The sequence below is a fragment of the Cetorhinus maximus genome, chromosome 20 (assembly GCF_964194155.1).
Source record: "Cetorhinus maximus chromosome 20, sCetMax3.hap1.1, whole genome shotgun sequence".
In the NCBI taxonomy this organism is placed as follows: Eukaryota; Metazoa; Chordata; class Chondrichthyes; order Lamniformes; family Cetorhinidae; genus Cetorhinus; species Cetorhinus maximus.
In genome coordinates, this window is record NC_135898.1 from 74646508 (window position 1) to 74673457 (window position 26950).

General features: G+C 43.0%; 1 protein-coding gene across 1 annotated transcript in view; it reads left to right on the plus strand.

Annotated features, from left to right (window-relative positions):
- kndc1 (kinase non-catalytic C-lobe domain containing 1) overlaps nucleotides 1-26950 on the plus strand; it is a 252960-nt gene that overhangs the window by 15869 nt on the left and 210141 nt on the right. The window contains exon 2 of the mRNA XM_078564922.1: nucleotides 15842-16040. Within this exon, the coding sequence (XP_078421048.1) occupies nucleotides 15842-16040 (199 nt within the window). The remainder of the gene's footprint in view (nucleotides 1-15841; nucleotides 16041-26950) is intronic.

The following is a 26950-nucleotide window of genomic DNA, read 5'->3' on the forward strand; positions in this document are numbered from 1 at the left end:
GCTGGTGGGGTGATAAGTGAAGACAAGGGGGACCCTATCATGTTTCTGGGAGGGAGAGGAAGGTGTGAGGGCAGATGCGCGGGAGATGGGCCGGACACGGTTGAGGGCCCTGTCAACCACCATGGGTGGAAAACCTCGGTTAAGGAAGAAGGAAGACATGTCAGAGGAACTTGTCCCCATTAGCACATCCTTTAGATAATATCACCACCATCAACACCCCTTTGTCCTTTTGTCTATGACATCTTTGGCAGTCTCTTCTTGGCCTCCACCTATCACTGGCCCACTATCGAGCTCTTCTGTCCCACCCTCTTCTACCAGCTTATATTTCATCTCATTTCTATATGTCTTAGTTCTGATGAAGGGTCATACGGACTCGCAACGTCAACTGTATACTTTCCGCAGATGCTGTCAGACCTGCTGAGTTTTTCCAGGTATTCTGTTTTAGTTCTAGATTTCCAGTATCTGCAGTATTTTGCTTTTAAGCTAAGGAACTAACCTTCTTGTGGGAGGTAAATGGTGCTAAGGTACGTGTTGGAATATTAAACTGGAAGTGGATGAACACCCCACAAAGTTTAAACTAGACACAGGAGCAGGGGCTTGTTTTATCAGGGGAAGCCAAATGGCTCAAACAGGTTATATTGCAACCTTCATATATTGAATTACAAGGCCCTGGTGGGACAACTTTAAAAGTGAAAGGTCAACTCATGGCAAAACTGAAATATAAGGTCTGAGAAATCTTCAAACCTCTCTATGCCATTCAAAATCTAGAGGACTCTTGCAATCTCTCTCTTGTGGCTGGCAGCCTTAACTTGGAAGTACACAATGGGTGAAGTATTTCAAGAGGTTTTGGGTGTGTATCTCTGTGGCAGCCATTGTTTCAGTATCCAGCACTTTGCATTTTTTTATGTCCCTTTCTTAGACAGTGACAAGTTTCTATTGGTGTCTGGATTATAGGAAATGTCTCTCTCTTCACATTCCCCTGAGGGTGTTTTGTTTGTTTCTCACCTTCATCGTGGAATGTGGTCTGGTATTTTTAAACAGTTTGCTGCGTCTCAGTTCAAATTTCAAAACTTCCAGTGAGTTGAAAGGTGAAAAAACATATTTTCAAAAATAAATGGGCATAGCCTTGTGACAGGCACAATCTGAAAAATCCTACACAATCCAAATCATACAGGATTGATACAGACCAGGGTATTGTAAGGAGAAACTGCAGCACCTTAATATCCTTGGAGAGACAGCCAATAGAAACTTGGGCTTACTACTCAGATCCTGATGAAGAAAGACTTGCTACAACCTCTACGGTCACCTAGGAGAAGAACACTCTCACTGACAGAAGGGAGAGTATTGAATATCCTTGACCTCAAAAGAAGATCAGAACAAGAATCAGAATTCTCGGTCTCCGTGTCTGCAAACCAAATGTAAGCTTCTTATAACACATATGTTTTATTTTCAAAGACATCTTCCTATGGAGCCAGAAAGAGCATGAATGCAGGAGGATGTCTAACTACTCTGACTGGTGTAAAGCTGGTTGCAAATATGGAAAGGGGTGTTTACTTCATGGCCTGTCAGATTATTAATTGGCCTGTGACTCCTTTCACTACTTCACACTATTCTCCAAGGGAAAAGTTTGAAGATATAGAAACAACATTGGAACTCTTAAAGGCACCTCTATCCTGCTTACTTTGGCTGCTGCTAGTGAAATAGCAGCTGGAAGGAAACCTGTAAGAAAGTTATTAGGTAAAATCTTAAATCTTTTTTTTGCGTTTTAGGCCTGACTCTTTTTTATTACATTGATGAAAATGCAGTTGTAACAACTAAATAAGGAAGAAATAATGAAACATTAACCTTACCTTTCCCCAAAAATTTGATTTCTAAAGGTAACGAGAAATGTCCTGTGCTGGATCAGTGATGATTTGAATAACATTTACAGCAATTAGGACTGGAAATAATAAGGAATAAAAACAGAAAACGCTGGAAATACTCAGCAGTTTGGACAGCATCTGTGAAGAGAGAAATAGAGTTAACATTTCAGGTCAATGACCTTTCATCCAAAATTCTGCTTCTGTTTTAATTTCAGATTTACAGCATCTCCAGTGCTTTTCCTTTGCAAATAATAAAGCCTTCATGTTTGATGGGGGACCCGCATTCACCCCACTAAAGCTCTGCAATTTTAGTGGAGCCATGTAAAATTGGGCACTAGTGTTCATATGATTTTCATCTGTGGACCTGAGCATTCCTATCTGTTCCTGTTTATCCTATTACATTGTTCACAGCTAAATAAAGAGTTATAAGTGGAAAGGAAAGGAACTTCAGATTTTTCACCTTTATGAAAAACGATTGCCTGCTGCTGTTCAGTGAATTGTATACTGGCTGTTGTGTGTTTAAACAGAGTACCTGTTGCATCTCTGACACATTTTCTGCAGTTTGGTTGAGTTCAGTGGGATCCCTTGATGGGCGCTGAAAAAAATTCTGTAGTGTAGAAATTCCAGGGTGTGGTTACTTTAACTGCCATCAAAACAGCAGTTTGAATTGATGATTGTGCCTACAGGTAATAGCTGGCGTATGTCAGTAACAGCTTCCCTACTTAACCTGCACCTTCTTGGGCACTGGTCTTCCGAGAGCCTGTGATAGCTGACCCTGAAGCAGTGCACTTTGGGGTTGGCACCATGTGATGGAGCTGTGTTCCATCTGTCCTTTGCAGTGGCCTGTGCACTCTCAGGCTGTCAGCTTCTCTCTCCCAGCACTCATTGGAGGTTGGCACTGTTTGATGCATGCTAATGATGCCCAAGCCAAACAATGACTGACTGTAGCTGTATTGTGTTCAGTTTTTCTGTTCTATTGAATAACCGCACTAGATGAATCTGTTGCCAGCTCTTACATATAATAATGGAACCAGTGTCAGCCTGTTGAATTTAGCTGTGTCCCTTTTGAGGGCAGAAAAGGACTTGCACAGGGAGAAAATATATTACTCCCCAGAACTAAGGGGAAAAAACTGCAGTAATTGTAAAGTATGGAGTAGGAACAAATGCACTTCACATTATCAGCAGTGTCATAATTTATACACCTGGCACATAGGATTCTTTGTTGTTCAGCCATAGCATCGAGTAATTGCTAGACATGGGTCTCTAAAATCATAGGGGACTTGTCAGAGTGAAATGTGGTCCAAGTACTTATTGCTTCATGTTTCTTTGGTCCAAGTGTCAAGAGCAAGTGACATCTGCTGTAAATTGGTTCATTGACAAAGAAAACTAAACAGATAAGATTGAAATGCTTCCAACTGTCTCACAGCTTTTATACTTCTAAGCCCTGATTTAAAGACAATGGAGAGTAAAATTGGTTTAAAACATATGCCTGACTTGAATTTAATCCCTGCCCCTGCCCCATTCCTGCTTGGGGGGCGGGGGTGGGGTGGGGGTGGTGATTGTAAGGTTAGAATCAAGACTTTACAAGGCAGCCTTGATAAACCAATTGGTTTTAATTGAATGCCAACAGTAACTCATTGAAAATAAAATAGGTTACCACTGCCATTAAGATAACTTATCAGAGGCTCATGAATGTTTCCTTTTGACAGTTGGTTTAATAAGTGAAGTGAGACTGAGTATACACAAAAAAAAAATGGTTTAGAGGAGGGATTTAAGTTTTTAAATTGGTGATTGATGAGAAATTTGCTGGCAGGTTAATCATTCAGAACAAATCAATATGATCAATATGTTGCAGTACCGTTTTGATAAATTTGGTGTATAGGCCCCTGTGCAACAGATGACACTTAACAAGGACAATACCATGCCATGCACTTGCAGGTGAGGATCCTCTGGCATGTGCAGAACCATGAAGGAGTAGGAGTATTATCTACTCATTCATTAAAGGCGTGCAAGCAGTTCATTACAAGGAGAGCAAAGGGTATTTTAGATTAGATTGCTAGGATCACTGAGTATAACATAAGAAGTGTTACATATTTAAGCCAAGTAAGGCTCAACTATATTTGTATTTGGAGAAATGGAAACATTAAAAAAATAGTTCTGATTAAAGCTTTTAAAGTAATGAAGTGATTGGATAAATTTTGGTCGAATATGTTCTTTGAGATGGATAGGACTGGGTGTTGCCGATAAAATCTGTAGGCAAAATTGGATTAGATACCAGGAAGTATTTATTTTGCAATTAGTCATAGGGCAGAATTTTCACCGCAAGGTGGTGGTGGGTATGCCAGCAATTCCTTGCTACTAGCTGTGGCAATTTGCTGGCATTCTCCCACTTCCAGCCTATTTTCAGAAAATAGTTTTTGGGGTGGGGTGGCTGGGGTTTGACAGATACCCGGCCATCAGTGGCGGATTTCCAATTAGGCCAATAAAAGTGCCAATTGAGGGGACCCTTCATGTGCTATCTGGAGTTTCCCGAGGGCGGCACACCATGGCTGGGCCAGAGGCACATCCTGCAACACAGCCCAGCATGGATCCGCTAGGCTGTGAGGGTTCCCCCCAGCAATGATGGGCTGGCATCTGTGGTGTCAGCATATTTTGTATCATTTACAAGTCTTCAGAGGATGCCTCCGTCTTGAGGTGCCCTCATGGTCTCCCGCCTGCTGCAATTGCCCCCGCCTCTCCCAATGAGCCTGTCAGCCACCTAGAGCCTTGGGCGCTCCCATTGGCCCCCCCAACTCCAGAGACCTTAATTGGACAGGGCTCACAGAGGTGGGCTCTTAATTAGCTGTTCCCTCAAATTGGGTCCTGCCATGGCCATTTCCAGGCTCCAGAATTCGGCCCGTTGTTGGGATTGGAACCCTGGAACTAAAATTAGGCTCGTGGTTTCTGGGGGAAAAAATAATAAGATATGGTGTGTGTAGGGTAATGACTGTTCCTTAAAAGGAAACTTAAGTTGCCGAGGGAGAGGACTGTCTAAATTTATTGGAATGAGTTACATGTTAGTTAAGATTGCAATGAGTCATAGGCAACTGTGGTCTCCTGGAGTTCGCTTCATCATTTTAGGGAGTTGAATGATTTCACTTTTCTTTGAATGAGCCAAAGGCTTTTATTGATCTTTCCTGACAAACTGCTTTGCTAGAGAGTAGGTGTACTGTGTAAGGTTGCAGCATTGAATAAATGAGCCAGGATTGAAGGGCATGTTGGTCTTTTTGCATCCTTTTTTTCAATAATGTTTGCATATTAATTGTATTCATTATATGACATGGATATGATTTCATGATGTAAGCAGCATTTCAACAGTTTGTGCTGGGCTCGATTGGAAAATGTATTACTGACCTGGAATTTGCAGTAGTAATATAGCGAGTGTCAGCACTCATTATTATCACTGGGTAAAACTGATAGCAACTTCTGGCACCTGCACATGCGCAGTTAAACACCAGAAATATGCTTTCAGAAGTACTCCACTCAACTGCTATGTTGCAGACTTTGCAAATAGGCATGAGATGGAACGAATCACCCACTGTTCTCACTGCGAAGTCTGATACAGAAGTTAAGCAATATTCAGAGAGGAATAGCTGAGTTTTTAACAGCATACTCATTCATAATTGCTGTTGAAAAACATTTCTGGCCCTGAAAAGTTGTTTCTTTAAATGTGGAGTCTCATTCCCTCAGAAGAAAATTAAAATGTTGCAGATTTAAATAAATGTATTTTTAAAAGTTTCTGTTTTACTGGGCAGTATTTTCCCACCCCCCCGTCCGGGGCGGGGGGTGGGTGTTGTGCGGGAGCGGGCGGGCTCCTGATCGGCACCCCCGGTCAGGGACACGCCGCCATTTTATGTGGGCCCGTCCAGCTGTGCGCACCCTGCGCGGGCTGGGGGGGATTCCCTGAGTCGCATGAGTGTGAAGGAACACACAGATCCCCCTGAGGCAAAGTTCCACCTCAGGGAGATGGGTTGAAGTTATAAAAATTTACACGTCCCCTCATGTGACACTGTCATTTTAATTACTTTTTTAATGGCCTTAATAGGCCATTGACAGGTCAGCAGGCGCGAATTGGCTGCGTGTACGCTGAACTGAGAATCTAAATGACGCGGGGTGACACACCCGACCTCACCCCGTGTCATTTTACACGTTGGCGAACAGCCCCCGCCCCTGCTCACTGACCGGAAAAAGCTGCCCAACTATTTAAGCTTCTCCCTTAATTCTGTGTGTACATCTCAATCATTATTTCACTTTTTGCACAATGATTTAATTTAATTTATACTTCCTGCTCTGCTCGGAGAATTTTTCAACTTGATTGGTTGATTAGTTTCCTTGCTGCCTTCCCTGGTCACAGACCCAACAAATCCCCTGTGGAGGGCGCCAATTTCAAACTCATGTCCGAAAAGAGGAAATCTGCATTCTAGATCCTGCCAAAACACGTGGTCAGCTTTTATCAAGGTGAATGGCGAGTGCCACTGACCAGAAAATCTGCGCCATGACATCTGTCAAATGAAAAAGATCTTGTACTGCATTTGTGACATTTCCTTCCATCATAAGATCAGAAGTGGGGATGTTTGCTGATGATTGCACGATGTTCAGCACCATTCGCGACTCCTCAGATACTGAAGCAACAGGACTCGGACATTATCCAGGCTTGGGCTGACAAGTGGCAAATAACATTTGCATTACACAAGTGCCAAGCAATGACCAACTCCAACAAAAGAAAATCCAACCATCGCCCCTTGATGTTCAATGGCATTACCATCGCTGAATCCCCCACTGTCAACATCCTGGGGGGTTACCATTGACCAGAAACTGGACTGGACTAACCATATAAACACTATGGTTACAAAAGCAGGTCCGAGGCTAGGAATCGTGCGGCAAGTAACTCACCTTCTGACTCCCCAAAGCCTGTCCACCATCTACAAGGCACAATTTAAGAGTGTGATGGAATTGTCTCCACTTGCCTGGATGAGTACAGCTCCAACAACACTTGTAAAGCTTGACATATTCAGGACAAAGCAGCCTACTTGATTGGCACCCAATCCACAAAGATTCACTCCCTCCACCATTGGCGCACAGTGGCAACAGTGTGTACCATCTACAAGATGCACTGCAGGAACTCAGCAAAGCTCCCTAGACAGCACTTTCCAAACCTATGACTGCTACCACCTAGAAGGAAAAGGGCAGAAGACACATGGGAACACTACTACCTGGAAGTTCCCCTCCAAGCCACTCACCATCCTGACTTGGAAATATATCGCCATTCCTTCACTATCGCTGGGTCAAAATCCTGGAACTCCCTCCCTAACAGCACTGTGGGTGTGCCTACACCACAGGGACTGCAGCAGTTCAAGAAGGCAGCTCACCACCACCTTCTCAAGGGCAATTAGAGATGGACAGTAAATGCTGGTCTAGCCAGTGATTCCCACATCCCAGGAATCAATAAAAAAAAATCATTGGCTGCAAGTTATTTCTGGCCATAGCCATAAATGAGAAAGATGCCAGTATTTTGTTTAGCAAGGGCTTGGTGTTCTTACTATAATTGATCTATTTGTAATTACCTAACTATGGAACAAGAACTGTAACCTTGAACTTCCATTTATGCAGCAGTATTACAGTGGATGCTTTAAGATTAATTTACTTTGTTTTTGAAATTTTTATCTCCCAACAAACTTAGCAGAAATGGAACTGCATCAAGGTAAATATAGGGTAGATCTCGCCAAGAAGCTTTCAATAGGTTCTAAAGACACTCTGCTTTCATGTAGTTTTAACTAGCTTCTGTAAACAAAAGCGGAGGGGAGGTGATCGCATAATGGTAATATCACTGGACTAGCAATCTAGAGGCCCAGCCTAATGCTGTGGTGATACAGATTCAAATATCACCATGGCAGCTGGTGGAGTTTAAATTCAGTTAATAAATCTGGAATTAAAAATTAGTCTCAGTAATGGTAACCATGAAATTATTATTGATTGTTGTAAAACCACACCTGGTTTACTGATGCTCTTTAGGGAAGGAAATCTGCTGTGCTTAACTGGTCTGACATACAATTTTTTATTCATTCATGGGATATGGGCGTTGCTAATTGCCCTTGAGAATGTGGTGGTGAGCTGCCAGTCTTCAACCAATTCCATTCATTCCACGTGATATCAAGAAATGGCTGAAGCCACTGGATACTGCAAAGGCTATGGATCATGACAATGTTCTGGCAATAGTGCTGAAAACTTGTGCTCCAGAATTAGCCGCGTCCCTAGCGAAGCTGTTCCAGTAAAGCTACAACACTGGGGGCATCTACCCAGCATTGTGGAAAATTGCCCAGGTATGTCCTGTCCACAAAAAGCAGGACAATCCAACCTGGCCGATTATTGCCCCATCAGTGTACTCTCAATCATCAGCAAAGTGATGGAAGGTGTTGTTGACAGTGCTATCAAGTGGCACTTACTCAGCAATAACCTGTTCACTGATGCTCGGTTTGGGTTCTGCCAAGGCCACTCTGTTCCTGACCTCATTAAAGCTTTGTTCCAAACATGGACAAAAGAGCTGAACTCCAGAGGTGAGGTGAAAGTGACTGCCCTTGACATCAAGGTAGCATTTGACATCAAGGAGTGCTAGGACTGAAGTCAATGGGAATCAAGGGGAAAACATTCCACTGGTTGGAGTCATATCTAACACGAAAGAAGATGGTTATGGTTGTTGGAGGTCAATCACCTCAGTCCCAGGACATCACTGCAGGGTTTTCTCTTGGTAATGTCCTAGGACCAACCATCTTCAGCTACTTCATTAATGACCTTTCCTCCATCATAAGATCAGAAGTCAGGATGTCTGCTGATGTTTGCATAATGTACAGCACCATTCGTGACTCCTCAGATGTTGAAGCAATCCATATGCATATGCTGCAGGATAACATGATAAGTGGCAAGTAACATTCGCACTGTACAAGTGCCAGGCAATGACCATCCCAAACAAGAGAGAATCTAACCATCTCCCCATGACATTTAGTGGCATTACCATCGCTGAATCTCCCATGATTAGCTTGCTGGGGGTTACCATTGATCAGTAACTGAACTGGACCAGCCATATAAGTACTGTGGCTACAAGAACAGGCCAGAGGTTGGAAATCCTGAGGCAAGTAACTCACCTCCTGCCTCCCCAAAACCTGTCCACCATCTGCAAGGCAGAAGCCTGAAGTCTGATGGAATTCTCTGCAGTTACCTTGAGGAGTGCAACTCCAACAACACTCAAGAATCTTGACACCATCCAGGACAAAGCAACCCAGTTGATTGGCACCCATCCACTACCTTAAACATTCACTCCTTCCACAAATGATGCACAGTGGCAGCAGTGTGTACCATCTGCAAGATGCACTGCAGCAACTTACCAAGGCTCCTTCGACAGCAGCTTCCAAACTCACAACCTCTACCACCTTGAAGGGCAAGGGCAGCAGATGCATGGGAACGGCACCACCTGCAAGTTCCCCTCCAAGCCACTCACCATCCTGACTTGGAAATATATCGCCATTTCTTCACTGTCACAGAGTCAAAATCCTGGAACTCCCTTCTTAACAGCACTGTGGGTGCACCTGCACCACATGGACTACAGCAGTTCAAGAAGGCAGCTCACCACCACCTTCTCAAGGACAATTAGTGACAGGCAATAAATGCTGGCTTAGCCAGTAACCCCCACACCCTGTGAAAAAATCTTTAAAAAGCATAATTATGGAATTATATAAAGGTCTATTGTCCATTTCAAATTAAGCAAGCTGGAGCAAAACAGTTAATTTCTCAGAGGACACTGGAAGAATGCAACAACAGAATCACAGAACTATTACGGTGCAGAAGAAGGCCAATTAGCCCATTGTGTTTGCACCAGCCCTCTGAGCATTATGACTCAGTCCATTCTTCTGCCTTTTCCCTGTAACCTTGCACATTGTTTCTATTTAAATAATCAAGTTTTTTCTCACATCACATTGGCTTCTTTTAAAAATCACTTTTACTCTGTGCCCTCTCATTCCCGATCCTTTTACAAGCGGGAGCAGTTTCTCCCTATCTACTCTGACCAGCCCCCTCATGATTTTGAATACCTCTATCAAATCTCCTCTTGGTCTTCTCTCCAAGGAGAACAGTCCCAGCCTCTCCAATTGATCTTCATAACTGATGTTTCTCATCCCTGGAACCATTTTTGTGAACCTTTTCTGCACTCTTTCCAACGCATTCACATCTTTCCTATAGTGTGTCGCCCAGAACTGTACACACTACTCCAGCTGAGGTCTAACTAGTGTCCTATACAAGTTCAGCATAATCTCCTTGCTCTTGTACTCTGTGCCCCTATTAATAAAGCCTAGGATGCAGTATGCTTTATTAATTGCTCTCTCCACCTGTCCTGCCACCATTAATGACTTATGCACATATATACCCAGGTCCCTCTGCTCCTGCACACCCTTTAGAGTTATACTCCTTATTTTATATTGTTTCTCCATGTTCTTCCTACCAAAATTAATCACCTCACACTTCTCTGCATTGAACTTCATCTGCACCTATCTGCCCACTCCACCAACTTGTCTATGCCCTTTTGAAGTTCTACACTGTCCTCCTCACAGTTTACAATGCTTCCAAGTTTTGTATCATCTGCAAACTTTGAAATTGGCCCCTGCACACCAAGATCTAGATCATTAATATCCATCAGGAAAAGCAAGGGTAAAAATCCCGATCCCTGGGAAACTCCACTACAAACCTCCCTCCGGCCCGAAAAATATCCATTAACTACTACTCTCTGTTTCCCATTACTCGACCAATTTTGTATCCACGTTGCTACTGTCCCTTTTATTCCATGAACTATAAGTTTTTTTACAAGTCTGTTGTGCAGCACTGTATTGAATGCCTCCTTTTTATAAGTCCATGTACACCACATCAATGGCATTACCCTCATCAACCCTCTCTGTTACCTCTTCAAAAACTCTAGCAAATTAGTTGAACAGAATTTTCCCTTAAGAGATCCATGCTGGCTCTTCCTAATCAATCCACATTTTTCCATGTGACTACTAATTCTATCCTGAATAATTGTTTGTCGAAGCTTCTCCAGCACCAAAGTTAAACTGATCCGTAATTGCTGGGTTTATCCTTACAACATTTTTTGAACGGGGCGCGGTGTTTGAAATTTTCCAGTCCTCTGGTACTTCCCCTGAATCTAGGGAAAACTAAAAGATTATGGCCTGTGCTCCTGCAATTTCTACTCACTTCCTTCAATATCCTTGGATGCATCTCATCCGGTCCTGGTGCCTTGTCAGCTTTAAGTATTGACAGTTTACCCAATACCTCCTTATCAATTTTGAACCCTCCTAGTGACAGAGTTTCCTCCTCTGTCACCATGGTCTGGGTAGCCCCTGCTTCCTTGGTAAAGACAGATACGAAGTATTCATTTAACACCTCAGCCATGCCCACTGCCTCCATGTTTAAATCCCCTTTTTGGCCCCTAATTGACCCTACTCCTCCTTTTACCTCCCATCCCAACCCTTTACTATTTATGGGCCTATAGAATACTTTGTGATTCCCCTTTATGTTGGCTGCCAGACTTTACTCATAGTCCCTCTTCGCTTCTCTTATTTGCTTCTTCACCTGTCCTCTGAACCTTCTGTATTCAGCTTGGTTCTCAATTGTATTTTCCACCTTTTCACCTGTCATAAGCACACTTATTCTTCTTTATCTTAATTTCTATTTCCTTTTTCATCCAGGAAGCTCTGGATTTGTTTGCCCTACCTTTCCCTTTTGAGGAAATATCCCTTGATTGTGCCTGAGCCATTTCTCCTTTGAAGGTAGCCCATTATTCAGCTTTTCCCGCCAACCTTTGGTTCCAGTCTATCCGTCCCAATTCCGTTCTTGCACCATTTAAGTCGCTCTCCGGCTGTTAATTATTCTGGCTTTGGATTGCCCATTGTCCTTTTCTACTGTCATCCTAAACTTTATGATACAATGATCACTGTCTCCTAAATGTTCCCCCACTGACACTTGATCTACTTGGTCCACCTCATTTCCAAGAATCAGGTCTAGCAATGCCTCCTTTCCTATTGAACTGGGCACATACTGCTATAGAAAATTCTTCTGAACACGTTATAGGAATTCTTGCCCCTCTGTGCCCTTTACGCTACCATTATCCCAGTCTATATTCGGGTAATCAAAGTCCCCCATTATAACTATCCTATAATGTTTGCACCTCTCTGTAATTTCCCTGCAGATTTGTTCCTCTACAACTTTCCCACTAGTTGGTGGCCTATAGACTACATCAAGCAATGTAACTGCACCCTTTTTGTTCCTTAGCTCTAGCCAAGTTGATTCTGTCCTTGAACCCTCTGGGACATCCTCTTTCTCCAGCACTGCAATGCTCTCCTTAACATTATACATGCAGTATAACCCTGATTTAGACTTCATTACTTTCTCCCTTACTCCAACTCCGGACTCCAGAATGACACTGCATTTGATCACTAACAGAACAACCACAGAGAGATGGGTATAGATTTGATTTCCCCACACTAATTTCATGTCCATCAGCATGGAGGGGAACGTTGGGTTTACTGAGCATTCCTTTACCAGGAAGAAAATAAGTGAGGTCAATCTGAGGCCCCTCTTGCACAAATCCCAGATGGTGTTTTGATGTGAGTTTGGAACAGCAGGTTATCTCCTCTCCTGGGCAGGTCAGATATTTCAATGTGCAGCTCAAGAAAACTAGTGGTTGGGGGAAAGGTTTATTCTCAAATTTTAAAAAAGAGGTAACTGCTCATGAGAAATTTCTGAGGAACAAAATGAGTCATTTTTACCAGCACAGTAATCCTTTCTGTTTTATGAGATTTAATAAAACATATGGCATAAAGGGTATACCAGATATGGTAGATCCATTTTATACTGCTTATAATCATTTGCAGAAAAAAAGCTATTAATTTCTTTGTATTGTTAATGTCATTTTGTTTGCTATAAATATCAGACAGGAGGTTTTGTGGCATGGTGGGCAGCATCCCTGACTTTGAGTCAGAATTTCCAGGTTCAAGTCCCACTCCAGGGCTTAATGGCCATGGAAGGTTTGTTCATAATGCCGCCAAACAAGTATCAACTTGTAAATTCTTCCAACATACGCCAATGGCATGCAGTAAGAGTGGAAGAGATTCCTAGTCAGCCATGTTATGGAAAGAAATTGGAGCATTTACCATCACAATGCATAACAACATGCATGTAAAAGTGTATGTTGCCACAGCAACTTGGGACGTCTTGGCTGGCTGGTTGGTTCAGTTGGCTAAATGGATGGTGTGGATCTGATTGTGTCCGGCAGCACAGGGTTCAATCCTTGTTCTGGCTGGGGGTGGATTTGGGACCTGCTTCCTTGCCCTATCCCTGGTGGAGGTTTTGGGTCCATGGGTCGGACCTGCCTTCAGGCGGAGAACTCAAGAAGCAGAAGAAATATCTGACATCACACCCAGTAACCCTGCATAACCATCTTATAAATATTTTACATGTCCATGTGATGTTAATCTGAGTTGAAACTGGTGACTTTTTTATCAGTGAGGTAGTAAAAATGTTGCATTTAGTAGGGTGTAAATGATAATTTGAACTGAGGCACTGGACAGAATTTGACAGAACTACTAGCTACACATAATCTTATGGTTCGACGTTAAGATAAAAAAACAAATAACACAGCAATTCCACCAAACAGTTGGAAAAATGTGATGGACGAGTGTGCAAGCTGGTTCCTAGTTACAACTACTGTTGTCAACCAGCATATGTCAAATGACTAAGTAACGATTGTGAATTTAACTTATGCACTGCACTTTAAGTTCTCAACAGGAAATGAGTTGGAATTGTGTTACTGTGGTGACATCAAATTGTTTTTTTTCTTTTGCCGTGGATTTAGAACACCTCTATTTTTAAAAATTCTCACTGTACACTGGGGAATTATTTCTTTACCTTTCTGTGCGCACTGAATCACAATGATTATGCATTTAACTTTGTGGATGTACAACAAGCTGGAGATATGTATCACTTTTTTCTAAATGAATTCATTTTTATTGAAAATGTGTGAGATGCACTCTAAACAGGAAAACCTCCAAAAGGACATTTTAAGTTGTGTGTAAAATAGAAACAGTCCTAAACTACAAGATTGCTAGTATTTTTTTATCAGTCTGAATGACATAATGATTAGAAAAAAGGGCACACATCTCATTTTGTTAGCCACTTTCTGCCACCAGGCATCCACATGTGGGACTGCATCACCGAAGACCTCATACCAGTGATATACCCCAGATAGTTCTTTCTCATTTGGCACCTGGGTAGATGGCTGCCCCCAGCTGTCCAGAAGGGCAACACTATGAATACCTACTTCCCTGCATTGCAAATCAATCCATCCATCCCTACAGGCTGTATAGGGGCAGAGGTTAGGGACAAATAATTCATTGTGGTAATACAGCTGTCCTCATTGGGAGGTGATAAGTTATCTTGGATTGCAGGCCATTCCTGCTGGTCAGGATGTTCTTCCAGGACCTGAAATGCACCCAGAATTCTTCATTTAAGGAACTAAAGCTTATTAAACTTTGTTTATTAAACCTAATGAAGGCTCCTTCGGCAGCATCTTCCAAACCTGTGACCTCTACCACCTCAAAGGACAAGGGCAGTAGATGCATGGGTGACACCACCACTTGCAAGTTCCCCTCCAAGCCACACACCATCCTGACTTGGAAATATATCACCATCCCTTCACTGTCGCTGAGCCAAAATCCTGGAACTCCCTCCCTAATAGCACTGTGGCTGTACATACACCACGTGGACTGCAGCGGTTCAAGAAGGCAGCTCACCACCACCACCTTTTCAAGTGCAATTAGGGATGTGAAATAAATGCTGGCCTAGCCAGAGATGCCTATATCCCATGAAAGAGTTTTGAAAAAATCAATGAATTTGAATTCCCACCGCAGATGAATTCCTTCTGCTGAAACCTGTTTCAAGCCAGATAACCTTCCTGAGCTATCCAATTTGGTGGAAAAATAGAATGAATTCACAAAGGAATTTGGAACCTGTCCTTTTTTCATATCAGAGGCTTTCAGCACTTGAGAATATTACTGGCTAAATCTGGTGGCAATTTCTGGCATCCACAAATGCACAGTTAAATGCGGAAATTCATAAGTTTCTCGCAGTGATACTGTAACCAACCACAGGTTGCGTGTTGCAATCGTTAACAATGGAACCCCACAGAATTTAAGGTCAAGGTGTTAAGTAATTTAGAATTGCTGCCAAACAGCCTCTCTGTTCCTTGAAAAAATAACTTTAGATGCGCAAAGTCTCATTCCCTCAGAAAATTAATAATGCAGACATTTAAAAAATAATTAATTTTTATATAGCTTTTGCAATTTTCTCTTTCATGACTTTCCCTTAATCAAATGTATATATTTCAGTCTTTCGTTTGCTTCCTTCCTTCTTTTTTGTCTGTGACGATTCTTCAATCTGACTGACTGAGCAATTTCCCTAATGCCTGCTGTGTTCAGTCACCACTAATTCCCTTTAGACGGTGCCGAATTCAAACAAATGTTGCAAGTGTTGAAATATTCACTGACAGAACTGCTAGAAGTCTGTGGGCAACTGTGCTTGAGGTGAATGACAAATGCTGTTTCTTCTCTGCCCACAGCAAAATCTGGGCCACTGGCTTTAGAATGAATGTTGCCTGGATTAATTTATTTTATACAATACAGATCAATAATGATGACTCAAAGTACAATTAAATTTTCTTTTAAACTAATCTACATTTAATCTGCCTGCTAAATGTATCCCCTTTTTAATTCTCTACAGAGAAGCTATGAGAAGTTAGTAATATTGATAGGCTGTGCCTATACACAAATGAATTTTTTTTTAAAAGTCTGTTTCACATGCTGCCACTGTTAGTTTCTTATTTAATTTATGTATTTACTTGGCAGGAAAATGTGTCCCTTGCTGACATCCTGTCTTTACGAGATAGCTGCCTCAGTGAACAGGATATCTGGGCAGCCTGCCTAGAATGTTGCCTTTCAATGAAGAGCATCTCCCACACTCCACTCTTTCATACTCTCTGTATCACCCCAGATACGTTGGCTTTCAATGCTAATGGCAATGTTTGCTTCATGGAGCAGCTGAGTGGTAAGTAATATGTGCTCTTCAAAAACTTTCCTGACACAAATAACAAGGGCTTCAGTGAATGTCGCGTGATGCAATGTATAACTTCTACGGGTACAGTGTCTCAAATCCAGCTATCCAAAAGTCCGGTGATGTCTGAAAACCGGACGTCTTTTAAGCTGCCATCATCTGATTGTCCCTCCTCACCGATACCTTTGATCTAACTGTATGGCTGGGAAACCCCTTGGAGCTGCTCCCACTCCACCACCAACACTTCATTGAAGTGCAGTGGGAACCGCATTTACATGCATAAACAGAGCTTCTGCCATGCTTCCGGGCAAAGCAACACTGACGGATCTGAAGCAGCTCCAAAGAATTTCCTGGCTTATCTTGCAGCATTGTCTCTACTTGTTTCAAAACTGCCCTTTGCAATCCTCACTCGAAAAACATACCCTCAACCCTCTGCATGCCCAACCCAACCTGGCACATACTGGCTGGCCTGAAAACCGGTAAGGTCCGAAATCTGGGACAGACCCCGGTCCCGAGGTTACCAGCTTTGAGATACTGTATCCGTCAGACCAATGTTTCCTTTCTTTGAACTCTATTTATTATTTCCATTTGCTAATTTTTTTAAAAAAGCCTTAGACATATTGGGAGGATAATCTGAACTTCAATAATCAACCAATTCCAATTTCATTTCTCGAAAAAGTTCAGGAGATAATAGAACTTCGGAAATTTTTACCAAAAAAAAGACATGGTTGCGGTATTTGACGCATGTAATTTTTGTTTGCACTTGAGAACTGAACCATTCCTTAAATGATTGGCAGTGAGAGGACTTAGCAATAGTAATATAATAAAATCAGTAAGTCAGAAATGGTAACTAGAAGCAAGAATGTGATTTTCTAGCTTGATTGCAATTCCCTTCTATCTACTATGTCAATCATTAGCAGTGGATATATGGTTTCTTTTTTTTTAATGAGACATTCATTTTGGATGGTTGTTGACGAAGTGAACCTAAACCTGTGAACTGTGTTCTTTTTCTGTTTGAATTAAAACCATATTAAGCTCTTCTCATATCACACTCTGTGCAGTTGAGGTGTCCACCCTTATGGCCTGTGACCCAGAAACTCAGCACTTACTTTTGCACTCACTGGTTTATTCTATTCCCCTTCACTTGACAGGTATATTGAACATCCTGCACTAATTTTAATAATGCCTTTACTCAGGCATATTTTTTACAAAGCACAGACAGTGCATTAATGCCATATGGATCAGGGGACTCTGACTTAGAACACTGACCATTGGATAGGGCAGGCCTTCCATCTTGGCTGGGCTTTTACTGGAGATGGGTGGGTAAGGAGAAAAATAAAAAGTGTAGTTACATCTTAATGTATTCTGTGTTGGCTGATCAGGGGGTGGAGGTGTGTTGGCCAGTTGGGGAGGTGATTTGTCGGCCAGTCAGCGATTGGGGGGAGGGGGTGTTGGCCAGTTGTGGGGGGTGTGGTCTGTCGTCAAGGGTGGTTGGTGGGGGAGGGGGTGGGGGGTGGTGTTGGCCAGTCGGAGGGTAGGGGGGTGGTTCGGGGAGTTAGGCAGTGGAAGAGTGCATGAAGGTAGGAGGATGGGTAGGTAGTCGGCCAGTCGAGGGATTGCTTGTTGGCCAGTCAAGGGGTGGGTTGTGGTCCAGTTGGTCTGGGGGGAGGGAGGTGGGGTGGTGGCAGCCAGTGAGGGTTGTCGGCCAGTTGGGGGACGGGGGTTGGTGGGGGTTGGTCGGGCAGTCGTGTGGGTTTGTGGGAGGTTTGACCAGTCGGAGGGAGCAGGGATCGGGCAGTCGGGGAGTGGGGGTCGGGACGTGTCGGGCTGGGCCTGGGGTGTTGGGGGAGTCCTGTGGAAGGGGGCTGTCTTGTTGCGGGGTGAGGAGAGTTTGGGGGTTGGGGGGGAGTCCCTTGTTGGGTCAGGGGGTTGGGGAGTTTTCCTATGGATCTGTACAATAGATCCCTAGAAGCTAAAAGTGGTTTTAATTCTTCTAACTTTTTCTGGGTAACTGTTGCTGTATGACAGTCGGAACCGTCAGAAGTTTGCAATTTAAATCACATTTTCGGATAGTTCCCAGTGCAGGGCAATTGTCAAGGGAAAGTTTGCACTTACCAGGCAATTGTCATGTAATCCTCACCTGGGAAGTTCCAGGGCGCTCCCCAGCTCATATTCGGGGAACCCCTCAGATACGATGCCCTGGAGCTCAGCAGTTACAGCCTGTATGAAGAATGCTTGACACTAGATAATAAATTGCATGTGTAGGAACTGATTTATTTCTTTATTTTTGATGGTTAATAACTTTTCTAAGAATGTAAAGGCAAATAAGAAGGTCTTATTTTTTTCATGTTTTACTGGCGATACTATTTTTGTGAAAGTGTAATGCAAATTGTTTGCACCTTGGTGAAGGTTACTGACATAAGCAAATCAATTAACATATGCCTACTGTGCTCAGAGCAACACAAAACATGGGTCATCTGCTTACTAGCATATCCAAAGCAATATTATGTTGGATCTGCTTCTGATGCTGTATGGGTGTGTTAGGCTGGCTGTCTAAATTGGACACCTTTGCACCAGTTTCCTTCCAGAAATTGACACGAGGTCCTGTTTTTTCCCCTTGGGGTTGCCACAAATTGCTCAAGATGCTTTCTGATAACATGCACTTCTGCTTTTTTTTAATTCATAACAGAAATTTATAATTCTAAAAAGAAATATCTCAAACATCTAAATTATTTCAGAAGAATATTCATTTGAGTATGTTTTTTTAACTTTTTAGCCCGAATGCAGTTGCAGGGTCAGGGCATTGAGGTGGCACCTGGGAGCAGACTTCTAAAGTTAATATGACATCAATTTTTTTTTCCTCATTTACCCAAATGGTAATTTTTAAAAATGTTATTTTAGAATTAAAAATTGTATATATATATTATCTATTTAATCCTCTAACAACTTGCTGTTTAACCCCTGCCGTAGTATTACTGTGAATTTCCATCTTCAGCTCTCCTGTTAGGCTTAGGCTGCCCTCTGTCCCATGTGCAGCCTGTTGCCAGCTGATTACAGCTGCCTGTCTCCTGCTTCGCACCCAGTTTCCCCTCCACTCTCATCCCATTCACACTCCCACACAGCTCTGTTACCTGTTGGCTCCCCGCTCCCATCAGTTGGGAGCCATTTGAATGCCACCATTTCTGCTTGCCCCCACTAATTGGATGCTTCACTTTTCCTCTGTTTTGCCTCTCCGCAATCACTTGAATCACTTTCACTGATTTGGCTGTTCTGTCTGCATTTCTTAACTGCTTCTATTCCTCCCACCTGAACAAACCCCCATGACTGAACTGGCTTCCTGCTGTGACCCTAAGATTCTTGTCTGCCTAATATTCCTGCGCTTCCCAAATGGGCACATCATGCTGACCACTACTCCAAAACACAGGTTTACACAAGACTACACTACTTCCTTGTGTATGAACACAGCATATGATGATCATAGAATTTGGAGTGAATGTTGACTTTTGCCACAAAGCAGAAAACAAGTAGTGGATTGGCTACCCATTTTGCAATCAGCTCAATTGTTCTTCTGTTGAAGTTAAGGCAGCAGAAGGGATGGTGTGTAAAACAGGCACTGTGGTGTACCTATACCATCAGTGGTTCAAGAAGGCAGCTCACTATCACCTTCTCAAGGGTAATTAGAAATGGGCAATGCTGGCCTAGCCAGGAACACTCACACCCTGTGAACGAAAAAGGCAGCTATCCCACTATCCCACCTATCTTTTTTACTACTTTCACCTTGCACTATCCCAGACTTGTGATTAAGGTTCTTTAGAAATATTAGGGACAAATGTAACATGGGGAAGTATGTGTGTTTGGGTGCAGGTGGGGATTTATGTCATGTTGAAATGTGAGTGCAGTAAGTAGACTGCATTTAACTTCACTGCATTAAGCTGCATGCAAGCAACCCCCTCTAGAGAGACAGGTTGTAAATTTCAATGTTAATCACTCAATTACAGCAATCATCTCATGGCTTTTGCTATTTAACAATGGGCCTACAGATTTCTCAGTCTTCCTCAAACTGATCAGTGAAAGCAAAGCAAGAAAACAGTGGTAATTGAGGAGGCTGAAGACTTGACAGAGAAATATCCCAATAAATACTGACATGTCACAGCTGCTCATTTACTTGTTTGTTTGAAAGGATTTGTTGATGGTATATATATTGGGAGGCTGCTTTTACAACTTTGAAGGTGTCATTTACACTTTGGATTTACACATCTGATCTGCACTTTGGAGCTCTGGTATATCAGATCAGCACATATGTCGCTTGTGCCGTGATATGTTGCACCTCAGATGAGAACCAAGATGACCAGCAGCAGGAGCAGCACACTGCCTGCTGCTCTGAAGGAGAGAGTTGATCAGCAGAGAGGTGCAGCTCACAGGAGGCCTTTGTGATACACAGGGTCCACAAGGTAGATGATATGTCAGAACCCCTCAGGGAGTTTGGGACTCACAGTAGGTGTGGCAGACATTTGCAGCATACTGGAACAAGACCTACTGCCAAGTGGACCTGGTGACCATGCTTCTTTCCCAGTGGCTGTCAAAGTCACCACTGACTTCAACCTCTGGATTCTTACAGGGTCTTGCTAGAGATATTTGCAGGATCTCATAGTCAGTGACAAACAAATGCAGGAGACAGGGGACTGATGGCTTGTTTGCCAGGGTTGACAATACTGTACGCTTTTCTTGCTATGATGCCAGTCGGAATGAGTGGGCGCTCAGGTTTGCAGCTGTAGTTGGCTTCCTGCATGTGCAGGGCATCATTAACATGTGGCAACTGAGGCATCCATACATCACCCAGGAATGTTCATCAACAAGAGCATCAATGTGCAGCTGGTGTGCAGCGTTAACAAGATGTTTATATAGGTGTGTGCACGACTCCTGGACAATTACCATGATGCTTTAATCCTGCGGCAGTCCGCCCTCCCTCATCTCTGCAACTCAAAGCAGACTTACTGGCTGTCTGCTCGGTGACAAAGGATACCCAACAAAAACATGGCTAATGAAGCCCATGAGGAACCCAACTAATGAAGCCAAAGAGTGATACAACATAAGTCAAATAACAACAAAATGTATTATTGAACAAACCAACGACAAGCTGTAGATGCTGTGACCACACCCCTGTGACACTAACACAAAGCAGTCCTGCAAATAACCAAGAATTCCTTTCGTAGCCCCACATTGCTTAGCACCAGTTCATGTCTTCCCACTCATCACAATTGAAAAAGTTACTTTCCAGGCAGAAACCAAAAATGGGCAAGATGGGAAAGTGGTGGAAAGAAGTAATATTTATGTGGCTCAAAATAAAACTGAGACATAAAAATTTAACCTCAACTAGTCTGTCTAGACAGTCCAGTCTCTCTGGTCCAAGAAGGAGAACTCGCACTGGCAGATCTTGGCCATTAACGTTGCAACGTTTGAAAAAAAGACGAGACCGTGCTTCACCTAGAACCTTTCAGGCCCAGACATCAGAAAGTGGAAATGATAATGATGAAAAAGATGATTGCCAGTATGAAGGACTTGATACAGAAATCATCAATGATCAAGACATGCACCTGAATCATTTAAAATCATCAATTACTAACTATTTTGGTGCTGGTAGACTTGCCTGTGGTGAAAAGTATCGAATCCTGGCTCGTCGAGTAACTCTGGATGGCAAAGTACAGTACCTAGTGGAATGGGAAGGAATAACTGCATCTTGATTCCTTGTAATATTCAACTTTCTTTTAGAAGCTTAGTTTATCTTGTGAACTCTTGAACTTTTGAAGCGGATCTTCAGACAGACATTAAGGTCTTAATGTGTCTCTGCTTCTATGTATTTTTAGTAAATTTTATTCCTATGCAACTGTGAACTTTAAACCCTGGGAGTGGGTAATTTTGAGTGTAAATGTTAATTAGCCATAATCTTCAATATTTTCAGGATCCATTTGCAATATTTTACAGTGACTTTTTCCACTCAGGCTTGATCTAAGAATTTTGGTGCTACTGCTTACAACTGTGTACTTAAACAATACCTGCAGGGATTAATTGACCTGTAGGTCAGTCTGTACCAAAATGAAGTTTGAAGTTATGTAATTTTTTTATATTGTCTGTAGTGTTGGTAGATGTTCTCAGATTTTTGTGTTAAATTCACAGGGTGAACAGAGTATTGCCTTTTGATGTAGCCGTACTGTACCTGGCAACTTTGTTACCTTAATGATCACATTGATACCTCTGGAATTTAAAAAAAATATTATCCAGGATTGTTTTTAAAACTGGCAACGTTTTGTAATGCTAGTGTAAACAAATCTGTTAGTTTTTGCCATGTGTTTCTAAATAATATGAAATGAGCTGGTTTAGCCAAAGAATAAACAATTTTGAAAAAAAAACATCATGTAACACATCCAAAACAAAAATAAAAATACCTGGAAAAACTCAGCAGGTCTGGCAGCATCTGCGGAGAGGAACACAGTTAACGTTTCAAGTCTGTATGACTCTTCAACAAAACTAAGGAAAAATAGAAAGAGGTGAAATATAAGCTGGTTTAAGGGGGGTGGGTGGGACAATTGGAATTGGATAGAGGGCCAGTTAGGTAGAGATAACCAAAAGATGTCATAGACAAAAGGACAAAGAGGTGTTGAAGGTAGTGATATTTTCTAAAGAATGTGCTAATAGGTGACATTAAGGGTAGAAAGCAGGACGAGCAAGGTACAGATAGCTCTAGTGGGGGGGGGGGGGTGGGGCGAAGGGATCGAAAAAGGCTAAAAGGTAGAGATAAAACAATGGATGGAAATACATTTAAAAATAATGGAAATAGGTGGGAAAAGAAAAATCTATATAAATTATTGGAAAAAAGGGGGATCGGAAAGAGGGTGGGGATGGAGGAGAGAGTTCATGATCTAAAATTGTTGAACTCAATATTCAATCCGGAAGGCTGTAAAGTGCCTAGTCGGAAGATGAGGTGCTGTTCCTCCAGTTTGCGTTGAGCTTCACTGGAACAATGCAGCAGGCCAAGGACGGACATGTGGCATGAGAGCAGGATGGGGTGTTGAAATGGCAAGCGACAGGGAGGTCTGGGTAATGCTTGCGGACAGACCGAAGGTGTTCCGCAAAGCAGTCACCCAGTCTGAATTTGGTCTCTCCAATGTAGAGGAAACCGCATTGGGAGCAGCGAATGCAGTAGACTAAATTGAGGGAAGTGCAAGTGAAATTCTGCTTCACTTGAAAGGAGTGTTTGGGCCCTTGGATGGTGAGGAGAGGGGAAGTAAAGGGGCAGGTGTTGCACCTTCTGCGGTTGCATGGGAAGATGCCTTGGGAGGGAGTTGAGGTGTAGGGGGTGATGGAGGAGTGGACCAGGGTGTCCTGGAGGGAACGATCCCTGCGGAATGCTGCCAGAGGGGTTGAAGGGAAGATGTGTTTGGTGGTGGCATCATGCTGGAGTTGGCAGAAATGGTGGAGGATGATCCTTTGAACGCGGATGCTGGTGTGGTGATAAGTGAAGACAAGGGGGACCCTATCATGTTTCTGGGAGGGAGAGGAATGTGTGAGGGCGGATGCGCGGGAGATGGGCCGGGCACGGTTGAGTGCCCTGTCAACCACCGTGGGTGGAAAACCTTGGTTGAGGAAGAAGGAGGACATGTCAGAGGAACTGTTTTTGAAAATGGCATCATCAGAACAGATGCAATGGAGGCGAAGGAACTGGGAGAATGGGATGGAGTCCTTACAGGAAGCGGGGTGTGAGGAGCTGTAGTCGAGGTAGCTGTGGGAGTTGGTAGGCTTGTAATGAATATTGGTGGAATACCTGGAAAAACTCAGCAGGTCTGACAGCATCTGTGGAGAGGAACACAGTTAACAATAACACATCCATGTGCATATCCATGTGCCACACAAATCGGGATGCTTCCTCCTCCTATCTCTTCTATGTGGTGCAACTCCTGTGGCTTCATCAGAGGTAAAGGCAGACTGCTCAGATTCATGCTCTGCTTGCTGAGATGCTCTTGGCTGATGTCCTCTTGGTTTTGAAGCCTGTGAGGGGCCCTGCCAAAGGCACCTGTGCAGGGGCAGACTCAGCCATTGTGATATGAGGCAGCCTGGGGGGTTACTTACTGGGGAGGGGGTGGGGAGGTGGGGACAGCAAGTGAGAAGTGGAAGTACTTCGAGCAGAGTTCCCACTTCCACGTCCAGAAGTATCCTGTTCATTAACAGCCCCCATAGCACAGGTCCCGTGTTCAGCTGAGGAGATCTTGGAGCATCCCGTGGCCTCCCGCATGGACTTTTCACTGCTGTTTCATCTCCACCACCTGCTCCTTGTTCAGCAACATCAGGCGTACTTAAAAATGAGGTGCCAATCTAGTGAAGCTGCATGTAGAACTACATGCTTGTTCCGCAGCCATGGACAGAGCTAAGTGATCCGTAGTGCCAGGCAATAACTATCTCTAACAAGAGAGTCTGATCAGCTCCCTTAGGTATTTAGTGGCATTACCATTCCTGAATTCCTCACCATCATCATGCTGGGGGTCACTATTGACCGAAACTAATCTAGATTAACCACATAATACCTGTGGCTACAAGAACAGATCAGAGGTCCAATATTCTGCAGTGAGTAACTCACTTCCTGACTCCCCAAAGCCTGTCCACCATCTACAAGGCACAAGTCAGGAATGTGATGGAGTACTCTCCACTTGCCTAGAGACGTGCAGCTTCACCAACACCCCAGAAGCTCAACACCATCCAGGACAAAGAAACTCACTTGATCGGCACTCCATCCAATGCCTTAAAAACTTCACTCACTCCAGCACCAGCGCCATATTTTTGCAGTGCGTACTAGGCACAAGGTGCGTTGCAGCAACTCACCAAGGATCCTTGAATAGCATCTTCCATACCCACAACCTCTACCACCTAGAAGACAAGGGAAGCAAGTGCATGAAAACACTGCCACCTGCAAGTTCCCCTCCAAGGGACTCGCCATTCTGACTTGAAACCATATCATTGTTCCTTCATCATCACTGGATCATAATCCTGGAACTCCCTACCTAACAGCACTGTGGGTGTACCTACGTGATGCAGACTACAATGGTGCAAGAAGGTGGTTCACCACCAGCACCTCAAAGCCAGTTAGAGATAGGCAATAAATGAAGCTGCTCCAGTTCTCTGCCTCCACCTTGTGTTCTATTCCCTCCTCCTGTGAGGAGAGAAAGAAGAGATCTATGAGTGAGAGTAATGGCATGTGTTGAACAGATGGATGGATAGCATTGGTTGAGGGTGACTAAGAGCAAGAGACATGACATTGCATTAGGATGAGATTGTGTTGGTGGTGAATGAGCAGATGGTGATGTGAGTAGTGCATGGACAGAGAAGATGCACACACCTGTAAGCTAAGTTTATGTGAGGAGTGATGTATTGAACTAGGTTTGAGAAGGCAAGTGACAGGATTGGAGTGACAAGCATTCAAGATTTGCCACTGTACTTAGCTTTCCTGCCCTGCTTTAGTCCATGAAACCACTTTTGGCATTGAGTCCACAAGTGTTGCACCAGACTCTTGCATGGGCATCCCACAGCCAAGCTTTCACTGTTTCACTTGCAGGCTTCTTCCTCCTACCTGCATAAAATAGTATCTCTAAGGGGGGCCTTTATAGCAGCACATCTATGTGGAGGTGTCACTAAAATGAGGCACAGCCTTTGAACGTCAGGTTACCATTGTGCTAATTCCTTCTGTGGTACTGCCAACTCTGAGCACCACCAAATTTCATGTTTGAAATGTTCCTTCAAACATTGGAGCTAAAATTCTCTCATATGGGTTGTCATCACACCTGCTCATGCTAATTGATTGGGAAACCCAAAAATGATATGCTAATGTAGTGGCACGGTTAAAAAAAAATACTGACAGATGCGCTGCACTAACCTTTGGGTTTTTTGCATGACTGCACGTTCCTGCTCCCAATGTGTCACAAAGCTAAAATCTAACCCGTTACCTTCACGTGTGTAAGCATGGACAATTTCTCTAAAAACCTGAATATATAAATGGTTTCGGACATGTGGTAAATGTGTGCAACAGAAAAATTCTACTCTCTAATCATTGCTAAGAACATCTGAAGTCTATTTATGAGCTCTTGTGTGAATGGATCTTCCCTTGTTTTCATTCCAAATGGAAGTGTGAAGCAGAAAAGAAAATGGCAAGTTACTTATTTAAATATTTTTGCATTCAATCTGGAGCCCTAACGAGTTCTCTGGAGGAATTGGCTACGAACACTTGAGATAAAGATAACAGAGCATGAAATTTGATCGCACTGCATTAGTTGTACACCTGTTATTCAAGCACATGTTACTTTGAAATCATCATTCTTATATTCATCGAGAAGGTGTCTTTTCTTGGGACAGGTGAAAAAATAAACTATTTCTTTGAGAATGGATGCAAGTGCAAGAATTACACGATGTGTTAATTGAGACTAATATACTGTATTGCAACGAATCATGCTAAATGATATTGAAGTCTTTTGGACTTGCTAATGTTTAGTTCAAAAAGACTTAGAATCCAGGCATTTATTACAGGAAGGGTAATATTTGACAAAGTTGATTGTGCAAGTTCTGAAGCATGATAAAGACAAGGGATACAACTTTCTCATCCAACTTCTGTTATTCAATTGCATTAATTATTTCAGGGGTATCCAAATGTCAGCTCATTTATCGCATATAGCCTGGTACCTTTTCAATTCAGCCTTTAAATAGACACATTTTATGCCTTAATTATGCCATTTCCAACAAGTGTATGTATAAAGAACCTATTTTTTATTGTTCTTGGACTGTAGCTTTAAAATTGGACTGTGAGCTCTTGTGCGAATGGATCTTCCCTTGTTTCCATTCCAAACTGTGGCTTTAAAAAACCACAA